Source organism: Furipterus horrens, unplaced genomic scaffold, assembly GCF_987537825.1.
Source record: "Furipterus horrens unplaced genomic scaffold, mFurHor1.1.pri manual_scaffold_9, whole genome shotgun sequence".
Taxonomy (NCBI): domain Eukaryota; kingdom Metazoa; phylum Chordata; class Mammalia; order Chiroptera; family Furipteridae; genus Furipterus; species Furipterus horrens.
Genome location: NW_028327179.1, coordinates 85,352,806 through 85,369,778, shown reverse-complemented (window position 1 = coordinate 85,369,778; position 16,973 = coordinate 85,352,806). Strand labels below are relative to the sequence as shown.

The 16,973-nt window shown below is 36.7% G+C and overlaps 1 protein-coding gene across 1 annotated transcript in view; it reads left to right on the top strand.

Moving 5' to 3' along the window:
- The window catches only part of TNPO3 (transportin 3), an 84,668-nt gene that overhangs the window by 37,164 nt on the left and 30,531 nt on the right, over positions 1-16,973 (top strand). Inside the window, 10 exon segments of the mRNA XM_090287493.1 lie at positions 1,431-1,574; positions 2,714-2,889; positions 3,403-3,541; positions 5,027-5,173; positions 7,914-8,021; positions 9,738-9,829; positions 11,656-11,795; positions 12,959-13,150; positions 15,255-15,346; positions 16,136-16,212. Of these exon segments, the coding sequence (XP_090143619.1) occupies positions 1,431-1,574; positions 2,714-2,889; positions 3,403-3,541; positions 5,027-5,173; positions 7,914-8,021; positions 9,738-9,829; positions 11,656-11,795; positions 12,959-13,150; positions 15,255-15,346; positions 16,136-16,212 (1,307 nt within the window).

Genomic DNA, 16,973 nt, shown 5'->3' with positions numbered 1-16,973 from the left:
CTGCCTGTCGTTCCCAGAGTGGGTGGGTCTGGGGACGTTCTAGGACTGTGGGGACCCTTTAAACAAGCAGACTTGGCTGAGACTGGCAGCTTCTGCCTCCACCCCAATCCCCACTGGTCTGCACAGTCAGAAGCAATGAGGCTTGATTTTCCCTGGTGCTGGGACTGTGATTTACGGGGTCTGGTCAGGAGCTGGGAACGCTCCCCAGATGTCCCTCCCGACTTTTAAAACGCGTGACTGTGCTTTCTGCTGGCCTGCCACTGCCACTGTTGCTGCTGCCACCACACCTCGTCCTCTCCACCCGCGTCCGCCCCTCCCACCTATCTGGATGAGTATTTCTTCTTTATATCTTCGTTTGTTGGACTTCAATGCAGCTTGATTTTCTGGAACTTCTGGTTGTCTCTAGTTTTGAGATAGTTGTATTCCTTCTTAGTTGTAGAGAGAGATGCAGCGTGTCTGTCTAGGCCTCCATCTTGGCCGGAAGTCCCAGGGTTTATTTTTAACTGACAAGAAAAAGAAATTCTTCAGTGAGGTCATGGCAGTTTGACAGTATTGTGATTTAAGTTTAATAAAGGTATATGGGGTACTTGGAAGATCAAATTCTATAGCTGCCTCTTTCTACAGCTTCTAAATCATCAGACTTCTTAAATGGTGGGAAAGCTCTTATTTCATGAAAAACAGTTCCAAAATGAAGTTATAGGTTCTCCTACTAAAAAGTTATTTTCGTGTCAGTTGTTAAAATGGGACCTTCTGTTTGTTTATTTATTAAGGTTATTTCACCTTAATATCATCACCAGAATTCCTGTAATTCCACAGTTGTGATTTAAACACTTTTTATCTAGAAAAAGTTATATTACACTTTACTTTGGAAAAATATACATCACAAAACAATTTTGCAAAGAGAAACAGTGGTGAGTTTTAAGTTAATTTTTCTTGTTATCTCTTTTATAAACTATCACATTTATAGTAGTGTCACTTTCTGTGAAGTGGCATATTTGCTTGAGTGTTCAAGTGCTGAAGCTAAAATATCAGCTTTTCACATGGGACTACGTACACAGTAATGTGACTAGCTTATTTCTGCACTATAAAATCAACCATAGACAAGTATTACTTTAAAGACAGTCTACTGATAAGATCAAATTGATGCAGAAGTGGGATCTAAGAAACATGGTTATTCCAAAACATATCTGTTATAACCTTTCTGTATCTCAGCTTCCCAGTTAAGAAAGTCAAGATAATAATAGTACCTATCTATAGAGTTTTAGTTGGGATCAAATGAATTAAAGGGTTTTGAGAACAAAGTCTTGTACTCACAAAGAACTTCTTTTAACTCTATTTTCATCCTTTTCATTATTATATCTGTAATAATAAAAATTGTAATAATGGTTTAAATACAAAGATTGGCGTTATTTTTTTTCCCTTCTTTTCAGATGACCTGTGTAGAAAAAGTAGGAACAGATGAGAAAATGCTTATGAAGGTCTTTCGCTGTTTGGGAAGTTGGTTTAACTTAGGTGTTCTGGACAGTAACTTCATGGCTAACAATAAATTACTAGCACTCCTGTTTGAGGTTTTGGTAAGTAATGGCTTTGTTTATGAAAGTATTTCTGCCACATAGTCACAGTAACTAACCTTCAGGGACATAACACTGTATTCCTATTTCTGTATACTGATTGGAAGGTATATAGCAGGAAAGCAGTAGGGTCCCTTTATTGCCAGGTACCAAATTACGGTATTAGTTTTAATATTCAGAAAGGAATGTAGTTGGGTTTAATAGGAAAGCAATCTTTTATTTATTTTTACTATGCTTCTGGATGGGATTAACTGGTTTTTGAACCTCCTCCAATCCCTTCCTCAGAAGGCTATGTGGGAAGTAAACTTTTTTCTGTATGCCTGAGAAATATTTTTATTTTGCTTTCATTCTTAATTTGGTTTAGCTGGGCAGAGAGTTCAATATTCTTTTCCCCAAAAATTTTCAAGGCCTCTTATATACTGGCAGACATCATTGCTAATGAGAAGCTGGGTAACTGTCTGATTTTTGCTATTTTCTGAGTTACCGTCTCTCTTCCCCAGAAGCTTTGAGAACACCTCTTTAACTTTGATATTCTGAAATGTCACGTTGATGTGTTATGTATGGGTCCTTGATACTTGTTGGACCCTTTCATTTTAGATAGCACTTGAATGTCAGAAAAAGGATGGAAAAAACTTCCAGAGACTAAAATAGGGCAGGGAGCCCTGGCCGGGTAGCTCAGTTGGTTGGAGCATCATCCCGATACTCCAAGGTTGTGGGTTTGATCCCCAATCAGGGCACATACAAGAATCAACCAATGAATGCATAAGTAAGTTGAACAACAAATCAATGTTTCTCTCTTTCTCTCTGTCTCTTCCTTCCTCTCTAAAAGTCTACTTTAAAAATTAGAAAAAAAAAAAAAAAACAGGGTTGGGAACACACATAACATTTCATTTGGAGAGACTGATATGAAAAAACATGGATTTTAGATGTCATATGATTGTGATTGGGGTACAGAAAAGCTGATTTGTTTGGCATATAGGGCAGTAGTCAGAAATAGCACTGGGAAGATTGATGGATGTCTTGTCAAAGGCCATGGCTATCAGGCTTTAGGCATTTAAATTACATGTTCAGAAACAGGCTATAATTATTTGTTTTACTTGAATTTCAGCCTAATGATCATACTTCTTCCTGCTATTTCTTAGCAACAAGATAAGACCTCATCCAACCTACATGAAGCTGCCTCAGACTGTGTGTGCTCAGCTCTCTATGCCATTGAGAATGTGGAGACGAACTTGTCATTAGCCATGCAACTGTTTCAAGGAGTCCTGACGTTGGAGACTGCCTATCATATGGCTGTGGCTCGTGAAGACTTAGACAAGTGAGTATCTGAGGCTACCCCTGGGTTCACATAAAGCCTGGTGTTTTTTTAGTTACTTTTTATTATTTATCTATTCTTTGTGATTGTGTAAATATCTGCACTATATCCTAAAGATGCTCTGCTTTCTCAGCTGAACCTAGAATGGCAAATTGAATATAGAAGGATAAGTTGTAATCATGGAAAGTGGTGATTTTTTTAATACTTAAAAGGGGGGGTAAGGCTCTAAGAATTAGGGATGAAATTTAAAGCATCAAGTGCGATTTGATGGGAATCTTATTGAAATGTTAAGTAATTGAGGATTTGAACTGACCTATGAATCATTTGCTTATATGTTTAAAAGTATATGATGTAAGAAATGGTGGATATCATGGAGATTGGAATACAACATGGCAAATAATCACTACATGTCCCTTGGCTGAGGACTTTTTTCTTTATTTGATTAACTGTTGGTGACTATGTACATATAATACTGAGATTTCTGAGTTGGTGCTCTCATTCGTCTTTCATCTACAGAGTTCTGAATTACTGCCGTATTTTCACTGAACTATGTGAAACTTTTCTTGAAAAAATTGTTTGTACTCCAGGCCAAGGTCTTGGGGACCTACGAACTCTGGAACTGCTTCTTATCTGTGCAGGACATCCTCAGTATGAGGTAGTGTTTATACTCTGCTAAAGCCATTATTCTCCCAAGTTTTATGTTGTATACTATCTATATTCCATTGTCTCCCGTCCAGCTTTATGTTCCTGGGAAATTATAGTCTTTTAATTGATGTGATGTAGGGGTTGCCTCTGTCTTGGATTTTTTAAAAAATCATTATATTTAGGTTTTTGCCTTGAATCCTTTTCTGTTTTATCTGGCTAGCTGGGCTGACTGGTGTCTGCATCTTCAGGAGCCAGTTAGAAAGAAAGCCTGCTCTCTTTCTCCTGTGCCCCCTCTCTGTCTCCAGTTATTTTTTAGAGCTTTACAGCTAAAGAAAAGAAGACAAATACCCAACCCCAAATCTTAACATCCACAATTTGTTTCCAGATAATGATGAGAATGAGAAAGGGATTAAAAGGACTTAAAGAGTCTCCTCTTTTCCAAAATCTGCTGTAAGACACCCTTCCACTCTTAAGTTTGCTAGATTTGTTTTCTAAATCTCTTGTGCCTTTGCAGGGATTGAACCCACAGCCTTTTTTGGTGTACAGGATGACACTACAACCAACTGAGCCATTTGGCCAGGGCTGGATATTGTTTTAAATACCTCTATTTTGGATCCTTGATGGGAAAAGAATGATATAGGGCCCTTCTGAGGGAAGGCACAATAGTCCTGTGATTCTCAGACCTTTTTCTTTTTTTAATCATATACAAGATAATGTTGCCCAGGCTGGTGTGGCTCAGTTGATTGAAGCATAATCTGGTAACTGAAAGGTTGCAGGTTTGATTCCTGGTCAGGGCACATACCTAGGTTGTGGGTTTGATTCCCATGCCAGGCATGTACAGGAGGCAACCAGTAAATATTTCTCCCTCACATCAATGTTCCTCTAAAAGCAAAGAAAAAAATGTTCTCGCATGAAGATTTTTTTTTAAAAAGATAATGTTTATTTTTTTGATGTAATCTCATGAGGATATCTAGATTTGGATTAAACTCAAAATATTTTTGGGAGGAAGTATAGCACTACAGAATAATTATCACTTCTTTAAACAGTGCCATAAGTAAGATAAGCTATAGATAAAGTCTTTTTTATCTTTCTCTCCCATTTAAGAAATTGGGTGAATAAAAGTGACATAAGGAATTTGCAGGTGTTTTGCCTGGTTAGAGGTGCTCTAATCTCAAACATAAAATGAAATTATTTCAGAATTTGGGAAAAAATATTTGAAGAGACTTCCATTTTTTGGTCTGCTTCTCTAAATTCAGAATCTATTACACTGTTGGAGAAGTTATTCCAGGGCTAAACAGAGACTATAAAGTCAGTCATCCTCATTGAAGTGTTGGTTCTAACAGAAAATAATTTGGGAGGAGGATATTAAATCTAGTAGAGAAAGGTGCTTCTTAATTGGGTTCACTCATATTACTTAAAAGTTTACCATGTTTCCTATACGGCCCTAGTAATAATAAAACATTCCATTCCTTTTTCTTTCTCTCTAATTTAACAGGTAGTAGAAATTTCCTTTAACTTTTGGTACCGATTAGGGGAGCATTTGTACAAAACCAACGATGAAGTTATTCATGGCATCTTCAAAGCTTACATTCAGAGGCTGCTTCATGCCTTGGCTCGACACTGCCAGCTGGAACCAGACCATGTAAGTTCTCTTCTCTACTTCTTGAGATCTTAATTTCCTCCTCTTTGATGTTTTGAAGAGGAACTTTTGAGAATAAAGCTAATGGAATCTGCAGGTTTTTTGTTACTCTTGTAGCTTAAACTGAAAAAGCCAATACCAGTATAACGAACAGTACTAGGCCTATGTACAAAGAAATTAAATCTGCTGAGCCAGTAATTCTCCTGGGAATTTACTTTGAATAATGCTGCAGAAGAAGAAAAAAACCTACCTTATGTAGAAAGCATTATATATAAAAGTAAACAATGGTATGCCCTGACTAGTGTGGCTTAGTTGGTTGGGCATTGTCCTGCAAAGTAAAAGGCCACAGGTTCGATTCTCAGTCAGGGCACATGCCTAGGTTGTGGGTTCGGTCCCTGATTGGGGTGTGTTTGAGAGGAACTGATCTAGGTTCTCTCCCTCTCTTTCTCCCTCCCTTTCCCTCTCTCAAAAATAAATTAATTAAAATTAAAAAAAAATTTTTTAAAGGGTCATTATCTTAAATTTAAAAAGTAAAAAATGGTAAAGCCATGTACAACAAACAGTATAAGAAGAGTTATATCAATTAATGATGTAGAAGCTTGATGTACCGTTATGCAGCAGTTAAAAATGACTTGAATTTCATGGTATGCTAAACAAAAAAATCAGAGCATAAAATTTTATACTCTGTATTTTTAATGGCATAAAATGTGCAGTTGGATTAAAACTAACACAAAAGTGAAATATTTGTGTGAGTATATGGAAAATAACATGATTTTCCTCCCACATGTGTACACATTTTTTCTTTACATTACTTATACTGATTTTGTAATTTAAAAGAAAACATAAAAGTAATTTATTTGCTTAGAAGAAAATACACTAGAAATATTATAAAATAGCCTGTTTGAAAACTTTTATCTTGAATTTATGGGGGTGACACTGATTAACATATTACATAGGTTTCACATGCACAATTCTACAGCATGTCATATGTACACTGTATTGTGTGTTCACCACCCCAAGTCAAGTCTCTGTCCATCACCATTTAACCCCACCACCACAATCACCACAGTGGTGTCTGCACGCATGAGTTCTTTCTCTTTTTTGTCTTTTTAGCTCAGTCCCTCCACCCATCCACCCAGCTCCCTCCTTCCCCACAGCTGTCAGCCTGCACTCTATGAGTCTGTCTCTGTTTGGCTTGTTAGTTGTCCATTCTTTGCTTAGCTTAGTCTCTTCAAATTTTACAGCATTTATTTCATCCTTCTGGTTTAGTTGGTTTAATCCTAGCCCTTCAATTTAGGACCTGGATTGAGGTTTTTTTGTTTGTTTGTTTGTTTGTTTTCCCCATTGCTTACAATTAAATCTGACATGCAGACTGTCCATTCTCTTCATCTTAATGTTAACATTGTTGTTTGAGTCATGATATTTTATGTCTCTGCAGAACCTTAGTGACGATCTAGTCTAGTGGTTTTTGATACTCTTTTAACTGATGAATCCTATATTTAACTACATCTTACTTGGAAAACTGATAATGTAAATAAAACCAGGCCACTCTGGTTTAAATGACTGTACTTGCTTGATCCCTTTTTTCCCTTTTGCTAATTCTGTGGCACCACTTCCCTTGCAGGTAATTCCCCACACTTGTAGGTGTATAGTGCTTATTCATTATCTCATCTGAGAAAGCCATCATTTTCTTTCCTCCTTACTCCTTCACTTTAATTTCTTCATCTTACAGCAAGGAGGTTGAACTAGATCAGCAATTCTCAATAGTACTAAGGGCTTTTTTCAGATTTCATGGTCCAAGATTCTTATACATGCCCTTAATCATCTCACAATTGGTAAGCCTTTGTTTACTCTTAAAAGTGTCTTGGAATAAATATTTAAGAAGCATTGAAATGTAAATTATCTCTATTTTTTAATGAAAAATTCCAAATATGTAGCAAAGGTGAAATGATTTTATTAGTGAATATCTGTATGCCTCCTACTTAAATTCTACCATTAGTATTTACTATAACTTGTTTTAATATGTCTGTTCATCTATATAGAATGCTTTTTAAAGAATTTTATTCTGCCCTGACCAGTGTGACTCAGTTGGGCGTTGTTCCACAAAGCAAAAGGTCGCTAATTCGATTCCTGGTCAGGGCACATGTCTGGGTTGTGGGTTCAGTTCCCCATTGGGACACATGCAAGAGGCAACTGATCGATGTTTCTGTCTTACATCGATGTTTCTCTCCCCATCTTCCTCCCTTCCCCTCTCTAAAAATAAATAAAATCTTTTTTATATAAAGAATTTTATTCTGTCTAGTTATTGCAATAATGGCTGATTTTAGTAAATCTTGAACCATAAAGCTTCAGAAGCTTATTCAGTACTAAAAAGCTAGACCTTATCTAAATGAGCTTATAGACTCTTAAATTACCACCAGGTCACTTCCCACCTCCACCACTTCAAATTTTTCTAAAAATAGAGCAAGGTGCAGCTTGGAAATGAAAAAAAAAAAAAAGAAGAAGAAGAAGAAGTAGTTAAAGAAGACCTTTTCATGGTAAAGGTGGTAGAGGATAGGTTTTATTGACTTGGAATACTTAAAAGTTTGGGAGACTCTCTAAAGTAAAATATCCTTGTTATTTAGGTGATTTATCTTTTGTGCATTGGAACTAGGCTACTAAATAGCCTTTTCTTTTTTCTTTATAGTGGTCAGTGAAAGCCTTAGTGAGTTTAAAACAAATGTTATCTGATTTGATATTTCAGGAGGGGGTTCCTGAGGAGACAGATGACTTTGGGGAATTTCGAATGAGAGTATCAGATCTGGTGAAAGACTTGATTTTCCTGATTGGGTCTATGGAGTGCTTTGCTCAGGTAAGCCCATTTGGAGATTCTTACAAGTTTTAATGATCACTCTTACTGTGTTCACTTCTGTGTCTTTTGTAAATGTTCCATTTTTTTTCTTCAATCTCAATGGCCAAATAGAACAGTCGATATGCAGGTGCCTAGCACACTGCCTGGCATATAGTAGCTATGTTTATTTACTATCTTACAAGCTCGTTGCAGTTTGTGGATGGTTCAGTAATAGTTTGCTCTATGACTCTTGCTAATGAGAACTGTTCCACTTGTCCAGCTGGAGTGGAAGACCATAGAGAAACTTAAAGCCCCCAAGATAGTTATAGGGAATTTGGACCTAGCCAGGAAAAATAGCAAGTTTGTCTGCTTTAATATTATATATCAACTCCTGGCAACTCTTAGTTATATGGCATTTCCTTTGTCCACACTTACGGTTGGATTCCTGTGCAGTTTCATCCCAGAGGTGACTATACTAGAGTAGAAGATTCATAGTCCTGTGGTTTTCCTGACAATCAGTGAGTAACACTTTACCTCATAAGGTTGCAATCATCACCATTTCCCATCACTTAACATTAGCATAATTTCAGATGGTGTTCATATTGCTTGATTGTACTTTAAACTCTGAAATACTAGTTTTGATGCTTTGTCGGCAATACTGAACTAATATTTTTGTCACTCAGACATTCTGTGCATTTGGGGGCATAATCTGATCTAGAAAGTGTTACTGAAACTGTAACTACTTTTCTTTATATTGAGCAGAATATATTTATTGACCTAACTACAAAGGGTTGGGGATTCTTAGAAAAGAGTAAGATCCCCAGATCACAGGCAGATGACCTGTGTTCAGATTCAGTTTTTCTCTCACTGGCTCTGTGGCTTTAAGCAGGTTACTTGTTCTTCTCCAGACCTCAATTTACAAATTCACCTAAATCATCAGTGTTGTCCAAGATAGCAGTCCCATGAGATATTCTTTGGCAAAAAAAGGTTCTAGCAGCAATTAAAATGGGGAAATGACTTAAATAATATATTAAAGGTTCTGTGAAGTCCTATAACAACAGAATTATTTAACTTTGTCTTACCTAGCAGTGTCTGTTATTTGACAACAGAAATCTTATTTAGACTAACACATAGCCATATTCCACAGATACCCTGGGATATTTCTGGACATTTCTGAATATTCTGCTTGGTCTCCTCCCCCCCACCCCCCTCCACTCTCCCACCCCTCTTGTTTGGACATGGTATTATGATACGTGCTTTTAGACAGCTACTTTTTGGGAATTGAATCTATACTACTAGTTCGATGCAGACCATAGAAATGTAAAGCCAATGCACATACGGAGAATTTGCATTTATCTCAATTTTAAGTGTATTTATGTATTTAGCAGTTATTATTAGGACCAGGAAAAGATACTTAGGTAATATGATTTGTTTTTTCCGTAATACTCATTTTGTGGGGGTAGACAGTGATCTTGGTATATACCCTTAGGGACCTAAATGGGTTTATTTCAAATATTACATTAGTAGTTACTTATAGATTAATAATTAGTGAAGCCGTGAAAATGAAAATAATAATCTCCCCTGGCTCTGAGAGACAGTTAATTAAATTTAGACACAAGGGGCTGGAATTTTTTTTAATTTTTTTTTTTAACTAACAGGATTTTTTTGTTTTGTTTGTTTTGGAACTCTGTTCTGTTTTCCTTTTAATGGATCCGTAATCCACCTCTTCTCCTCTAGTTATATTCTACTCTGAAAGAAGGCAACCCACCCTGGGAGGTGACAGAAGCGGTTCTCTTTATCATGGCTGCTATAGCAAAGAGTGTTGATCCGTGAGTGTCTAATAAGTCTTTTGCTGGGAACTCTAAACATCGAAGGAAGGAAAATTACACCATTTTTCTTATGTGGTATATGTTTGGAAACTCTCAGAACATCTTTTATAATTGCAATCTAGTGTTTGACTTCTAGAGTCTAGTCCAGAGGAGCACGCATTGCTGATATCCATGTTGTAACCACATTTCGTAGAGTTAAAATTATTTTGTTCTTGATGCTAGGAAAAGAATGCTGATTTATTTACCTAACTGAGGATCCTTTGTGAAAGTTGGTATAATGAAAAATATTGTTCTCTTTTTTTTCTGCCTTAGAGAGTCATCTGTGAGTTTCAGAAAGGCAAGCCATAGGCACCATTTTACCTAAAAGAATAGCAAAATCTAGAGTACAATTGCCATTGGAAATTTTTAAATTATTAGAATTTGATTTCTAATTGCTTAGCCTAGAAATTTTATTTATGATTTTAATGTGAATTCCTAAAAAACAGAGTTTACTTTGTGCTGTGAGTTTATAAATTGATGCTAATATCTGTCAAGTTTTCTTGTATTAAGATCAGACATTTATAGTCGAGTTCTGTAACCAGGGCCTTGATTGGAGAGATGGTTAAGGCATGTATTTGTAAAAAGTACAGTGCTTCTTTCTTATCTACCTTACAGGGCCTAGTCAATGAAATCTTATATTGTATCTAATTCAGTAAATATTTAAGGACACAGAATAGGTTTGTTTTTCTCTATTTAGTTCTGGTCCTGAATTACATACTATCCTATTTGATCTTAAACCTATTTTGGTATTTTTGGAACCTTCAGTGACAGCCTGAAGATTATTAAAATCACTAGTATTCTAACTGATATGTGTTGGTGTGAAGAAGGGTGGGTAAAGAGTATCAATAATTAGCTTTGTGTCCCCAGGAAACATAAGGCGTAAATGAGACAATATTTTATTTTGTTTTTTTTTTATCCACATCTCAAGCCATCTGCATGGTTGTAATATTTTAGTGTATATAAAGGACTTAATAGACTTAGTTTATCAGCAGCTCTTGTTCTATTCAGGATATTATTTACATTTTAAACATCTTTCATTTCCGGATTATATTCTACCACTTTGGGGGCATCCTCTGCTCACATAACTTGAGCTAGCATTCTTAGGGAGTGAAAAAAAGAGAGAAGGAAAAGGAAAAAATAAATTCATGGAGCTGTAGAAAGTATTTGGTAACTTTGATTTCCCCTTATGTTCCAAGTCAGGGTACCTTTACCTATACCTGCAGCTTGTGGTCTTATCTTTTAGTTAGTAAACTAGCCCACCCGTGCCTAACTGTTTTTAAAGTTTCTAGAATCCAATTACAATAAATATTCTGGAGAATAACAACTAATAAAAAGTGGACTATGAGAAGTATTCACTCATTTACTTGGCCATTCAGCAATATTTGTTAAGTGCCCACTATGTGCCAGGCACTGTTCTAGGTGCTGCAGATACAGGAATAAATAAAACTGATTCTTTAAAAGAAATTAATCCGTAGTAAATGCCTGCCTCTCCAATTTGAAGAGCCTATTTGATAGCTTGATGTGTCTTTAGACACTTCACTGGCAGTCAGAAGATTAAGAAAGCAGTATGCTTTCCCTGAAACAGTGATATCTTCCATTTCTTTCCCCCCTCCTTTTTTTAGGATTTAAGAAAACTTTCATATCAAGTGTTAAGTACTTTTATCCAAATTGTTATTTATTTAGAAAGAAACCCTTTAGCAATGATTTGTGTCATTGCAGCCTGTTACTTGGCCAAAACCTAATCTGAAATCTTCAGGTAACCCTGGGTGCTTGCCTTCTGTACTCAGGGAGAACAATCCGACACTTGTGGAGGTCCTGGAAGGAGTTGTCCGTCTCCCGGAGACAGTACACATGGCCGTGCGGTACACCAGCATTGAATTGGTTGGAGAGATGAGTGAAGTGGTTGATCGAAATCCTCAGTTCCTTGGTATGTGTGAACTCTCCCCTTAGCCACTACTGCTTCTGATTTTTCTGGTTTTTTTTTTTTCCTTTCCTTTTTCTTATTCTCTTGTTTTCCTGATATCTCTTTCATTGCTAGGTAGAATGTTGCTAGACATTGAAATTAAATATATTATGAATTATTGTTTCGTTGGTTTGCTTTACAGAAATTTACCTTTATAGTAAGTTTTCTTGGAACACAATTATATTTGGTAAAAAATAAGACATAATTCTTCTAGAAGTGCTAAAGATCCATCTGCGTGTTTTTAAGGCCCTTTATAACTGTAAAGAAGCAAGTATAAAGGTGTCAGCTTTAGATAACTATCATTGTTCTGATTAATGTAGGCTGTTTTTACAGTGTTCATCTGTGAACATAATGGTAGCTCTCTGGGCTTTACATTCTTTCTTATATTGCCCTATACTTAATACCTGAATGGTCCTGTCTGCTGGTGGTTTTCAAACTGTGCTTTGTGTAGCCCTAGCAACAAGCAGCAGTTGAATGCCCATGAAGAAAGAGATGGAAGATGAACTGGACCCAGAGCTCTCTGACCTGTGTCAGTGAGATCAGCTCCATTTTTGTGTTTTACGTATTGGGGTTTGAACACATTTCATTTTTAAAAATGGCTCTTTTGCTTTAAAAAGAAAGGGAACCCTGGCCTGGTTGCTCATTTGCTTAGAGCGTCATCCCAATATGCCAATATACAGGTTTGATCCCTGGTCAGGGCACGTACAAGAATCAACCAGTGAATGCATAAATAGGCAGAACAAGGAATCAGTCTCTCTCTGTCTCTCTCTCTCTTTCTTTTTTTTTTTTTAAGTATATTTTATTGATTATATTGTTACAATAGTTCCAATTTTTTCCCCTTTGCTCCCCTCCTCCCAGCACCCCCCTTCCCCAACAATCCCCTCCCCAAGTCCATGCCCATGGTGTCTCTCTCTCTCTCCCCCTCTCCCTCCCCTCTCCTCTCTTCTCGCTCTCCCTGCCCCCCCATCCTCCCACTTTCTCCCCATCTCCTCCTCTCCCTTTCCCCTCTCTCTCTAAAATTAATAAATAATTTTTTTTAAAAAAAAGGAGTATAAACATCTGTTCTAACTAGACATTTTCCTTGAGTTTCAAATATGTAATCTCTGCTGTATGGCTTTTTTCTTTAGATCCTGTATTGGGCTATTTGATGAAAGGCCTGTGTGAAAAGCCTCTGGCTTCTGCTGCAGCCAAAGCCATTCATAACATTTGCTCTGTCTGCCGAGACCACATGGCTCAGCACTTTAATGGACTCCTGGAGATTGCCCGTTCCCTTGATTCCTTCATGTTGTCCCCAGAAGCTGCTGTGGGCTTGCTAAAAGGTATTTACTTGCTAAAAGGAACAGTCTTTAAGCCACTTCAGGGGGTTGTCTCCCATCAGTCATATTCCAGTTTTTCAGTTGCAGTTTACTTAGTGATGGGTAAGGTAGCTTTTCCTCTCAGGGGGGAGGGTGTTGATTATGTGTGCATACATTCTTAGACTATTTTCAAACTGCTACAGTATGTATAGTATAGACCTGGATTTTGGGTGGAGACAACACATTTGAACTAAACAGTTCCTTTTTGAGTTGGGGGAAAAGTAAAAAGGGAGACCAAATAAGCATTGCCACACCAAAGAGGTGAGGTGAGTGGAAACTTAAAGGTGGTATGCTTGCATCAGTCCTACAAGTAGAAGCCAAGGATGCTAGTCTTTTGGTGGTCTTTAACAGTTATTGATCCACTTACACTGAGTAATTGTGTATCCAGAGGCAAACAGCCAGAGAGTGGTAATGAAGCTCAGAGTAATAGAACTAGAGATATTAAGGCTAGGGAAAAAGAGCCTTAGAAGAGACTTTAAGCATGATGGCTATTTTTAACTATTCGGTAGATTATGTTATAAAAGAGGGAACAGATTTATTCTGTGAGTGATCAACTATTGACAGTTTACTGGCTCTTAGAAAGAAAATGCATTCTAACTGTAAACTTTCTGAAAACAGATTGAGGTGTCCTGTGAGTTAAGTGAAATCCATCCATCTGGTAGTTGAGAGGGGATGGGTGTATATCAAATAAAATATTGGGTAATATGACCGGTGCAGCGTCTTCTGAGGCCATGTGAATGACCAACAGCCTTGGCAAGACTCATGACCTTATATGTGAACTAGCTCTGTCCTTTCTCTCTTCTGCAGCCAGGTTTCTTACCAGCTAGTGTAATTGTGTTTTCCAAGACAGATTTTCTTTTTGTAGTATGGGTTTTTGTTATTTCCTTTTATAGGCATGGATAATCGGGCATAAAATCAGTCATTTATTCTTTGTAACTACTACTTATGGTCATTGCTGCCATCTTGTCATTTTCTGGTGAAATTTAACCTTGATGCTGAAGTGATGTCTAACCTGTAATAAAGAGTGGCATCCTTGTTTTAAGTGGTATTTTCTAGAGGCAGAAAACTGTTTTCAGTTACATTATTTCTGCAGGAATGAATTAAAAGGAACAATTATATTTAAGTTAGATTTTAACTTAAAATCTAGTTTTCAGTAAGTCTATACATTCGTGATAGGCTGTCAGGTAAAGCTATTCAGTTTTTTAATTGATGTTTGAAGACTTATGGGTTGATTACTGTTCTGTTGAATGAAATTTCAGGAGATGAGAGATAGTCGAGGGATTTTGGGCCTAGAAGAAACCTAGTCTAATACATCATCCTTTGGGTTTGGGGGAGTCGCTTCAGCAGTTGGTGGAGAGTGTGAAGAGAGAAAGGCCAAGTGGGAGGGTCCTGGCCTTCTAGCCCCACTTCAACCTCACTACCTTTTCTTTTTTTTTTTTTTTTTTTGGTATCCTATCTTATAAGAGTTCCAAGTTAAGATTTTATTTGGGGAAAAAGTAAGGAGGGAGGCTTTTGCAGCTATTTTTTTTTTTTTTAAAGGCCAACTTAACTATTACTTTTCTGTTCAAAGCACTCATTTTATAGATAAAGAAACTGATGCCCAGAGAGAATACTTTAAGCCAGTCTGTAGTCTGTTATGGCAGAATTAGAATTATATTTCTAATTTCAGCCCATTCTTTCAAAAACAAATTACATTTGTATTTCCCCAACTTCTGATGATAAGAATTGTCTACAGGACTTATCAAAAATAAAGTCTTTCCTTGACCCACTAAAACAGAAGTTTGAGAACTATTGTACTATGCTGTATAAAAATAGCTTTGGTATTGGCTTTGCGGAGATTTTAAGTCTTTGAAGAATTGGAGGGCGGGATATACTTAAACATCTTTAAACTAGTAGGCTGCTATAAAGAAAAGCCAACCATCAATAACAAAATATTGCATTTTAAAAAATAATGCTGATCTTTTTGAAAGAATAGGACCAGTCAGCCTTTTCAGTTAACCACATGATATAGACCAATGAATTAATTCAGAATTTATTTTCTTCATCTGTATCTTCCTTTGTCTTTCAGGAACAGCACTTGTCCTAGCCAGATTACCATTGGATAAGATTACTGAATGTCTTAGTGAACTATGTTCTGTACAGGTTATGGCATTGAAAAAGGTAGGTTCGATTAAGTAAGAGAGTGAAACAAATTAAGAAAGGGAAAGACAATATTATTTATTTACATTTGATCTTTTATCTACCTAGGAAAGCCAAGAGAATGAACTAAAAGTTAGTAAAATTAGTATGTGTATCAAAGGAGCTGCATACATGAAATAAGCATAAAAATTAATAGGTTTCACTGTATTAGTAATATCATTTAGAAGATGTAATGGGAAAAATACCATTCAGGTTAACAAATTTCCTTGAAGAATATGGAAGGATGCCAGTTCTTCTCAAATTACATCTATAGTGCAATAACAGTGACCATACCAAGAGGATTTTTAGGAGAATGTGACAGTATGATTCTAAAGTTTATCTTTAATGATATGCTGGTGGAACTATGTAAGAAATTTTAGGAAAGAAGAATAAGGGGCAACTTGCCTTATCTCTTAAAATATATTATAAAGCTCTAGTGGAACATGAACATAATATAGATTATGTATTACATAATATATGTAATCTGTATTTTAATTTGTAATTTATATAATGTCTCAGTCATAATAGAAGTAAATGGGAAAAAATGATGTTTTCTGCTCCAGAATGATTATATATTAAAATCTTAGTAATATGTAGTTTTGGGCAGTATGTAGTGAGAAGGATTAAAGTAGGTTGACAATATGAATTAAAAGTTTGCACCATTTGAGTAACTTTCAAGAAATAAACAGAGATTGAGACAGAGGTCGATGTGTAAAGTTGTATGTTGCAGTGTTTACTGTAGGTTTGTATCTGTAATGTCTGTCTCTTCAGCTCTTGTCTCAGGAGCCCAGCAATGGCATATCCTCAGATCCCACTGTGTTCTTAGATCGTCTTGCAGTAATATTTAGGTAAGAAGGGAGGCTCCAGATGCCTGTCTTGGGTTAAAAGCACAAATGAGACCCTTATGTATTAAAGTAAGCAAGTGTTTTTTTTCCTCAGACTTCCAACTATCTCCTGTAAGTAATCTCCTTTGTCAGGAGACTTAATTTAGGCCATTGCCTGAAGTCTTGGGGCAAAGGCAATTTCTAAGAATTTGTTCTTGGTAGACCTTTGTCAAAAGACCCTTTAAAATGTAATTAATTTTTCTGGTCTTTAGATCAGTGATTCTCCATGTATCAGAGTCACCTGTATGGCTTATCAAAACACAGATTACTGGGTCCCCAGATTGTCTGGATTAATTGGATCTTGGGTAGGACCCAAGAGTTCACATTTTTAATAAGTTCCCTGGTGCTGCTGCTGCTGCTTGCTATTCAAGGACCACACGCACTTTCAGACACATTCTGTAATGTATGCGTACAAAACGATAATGAAATCTCTTTAGTGACCAGGTGAAATTAATCCTTCTTTGAAATCAAGAGGAGCCTAATGATTAAAAAAGAATTTTAACCCTGATTGGTGTGGCTCGGTTGGGCATCCTAACGCAAAGCAAAAGGTCATGGGTTCGATTTCTGGTTAGGACACATGCCTGGGTTGCAGGTCCATCCCCGGTCAGAGTGTGTACGAAAGCAATCGATTGGCTTTTCACTTCCTCTCTTTCTACCTCCCTTCTCCTCTCTTTAAAAATAAGTAAAAAAAAAATTTTTTTTTAATAAAAGGATTTCCAGTGGAG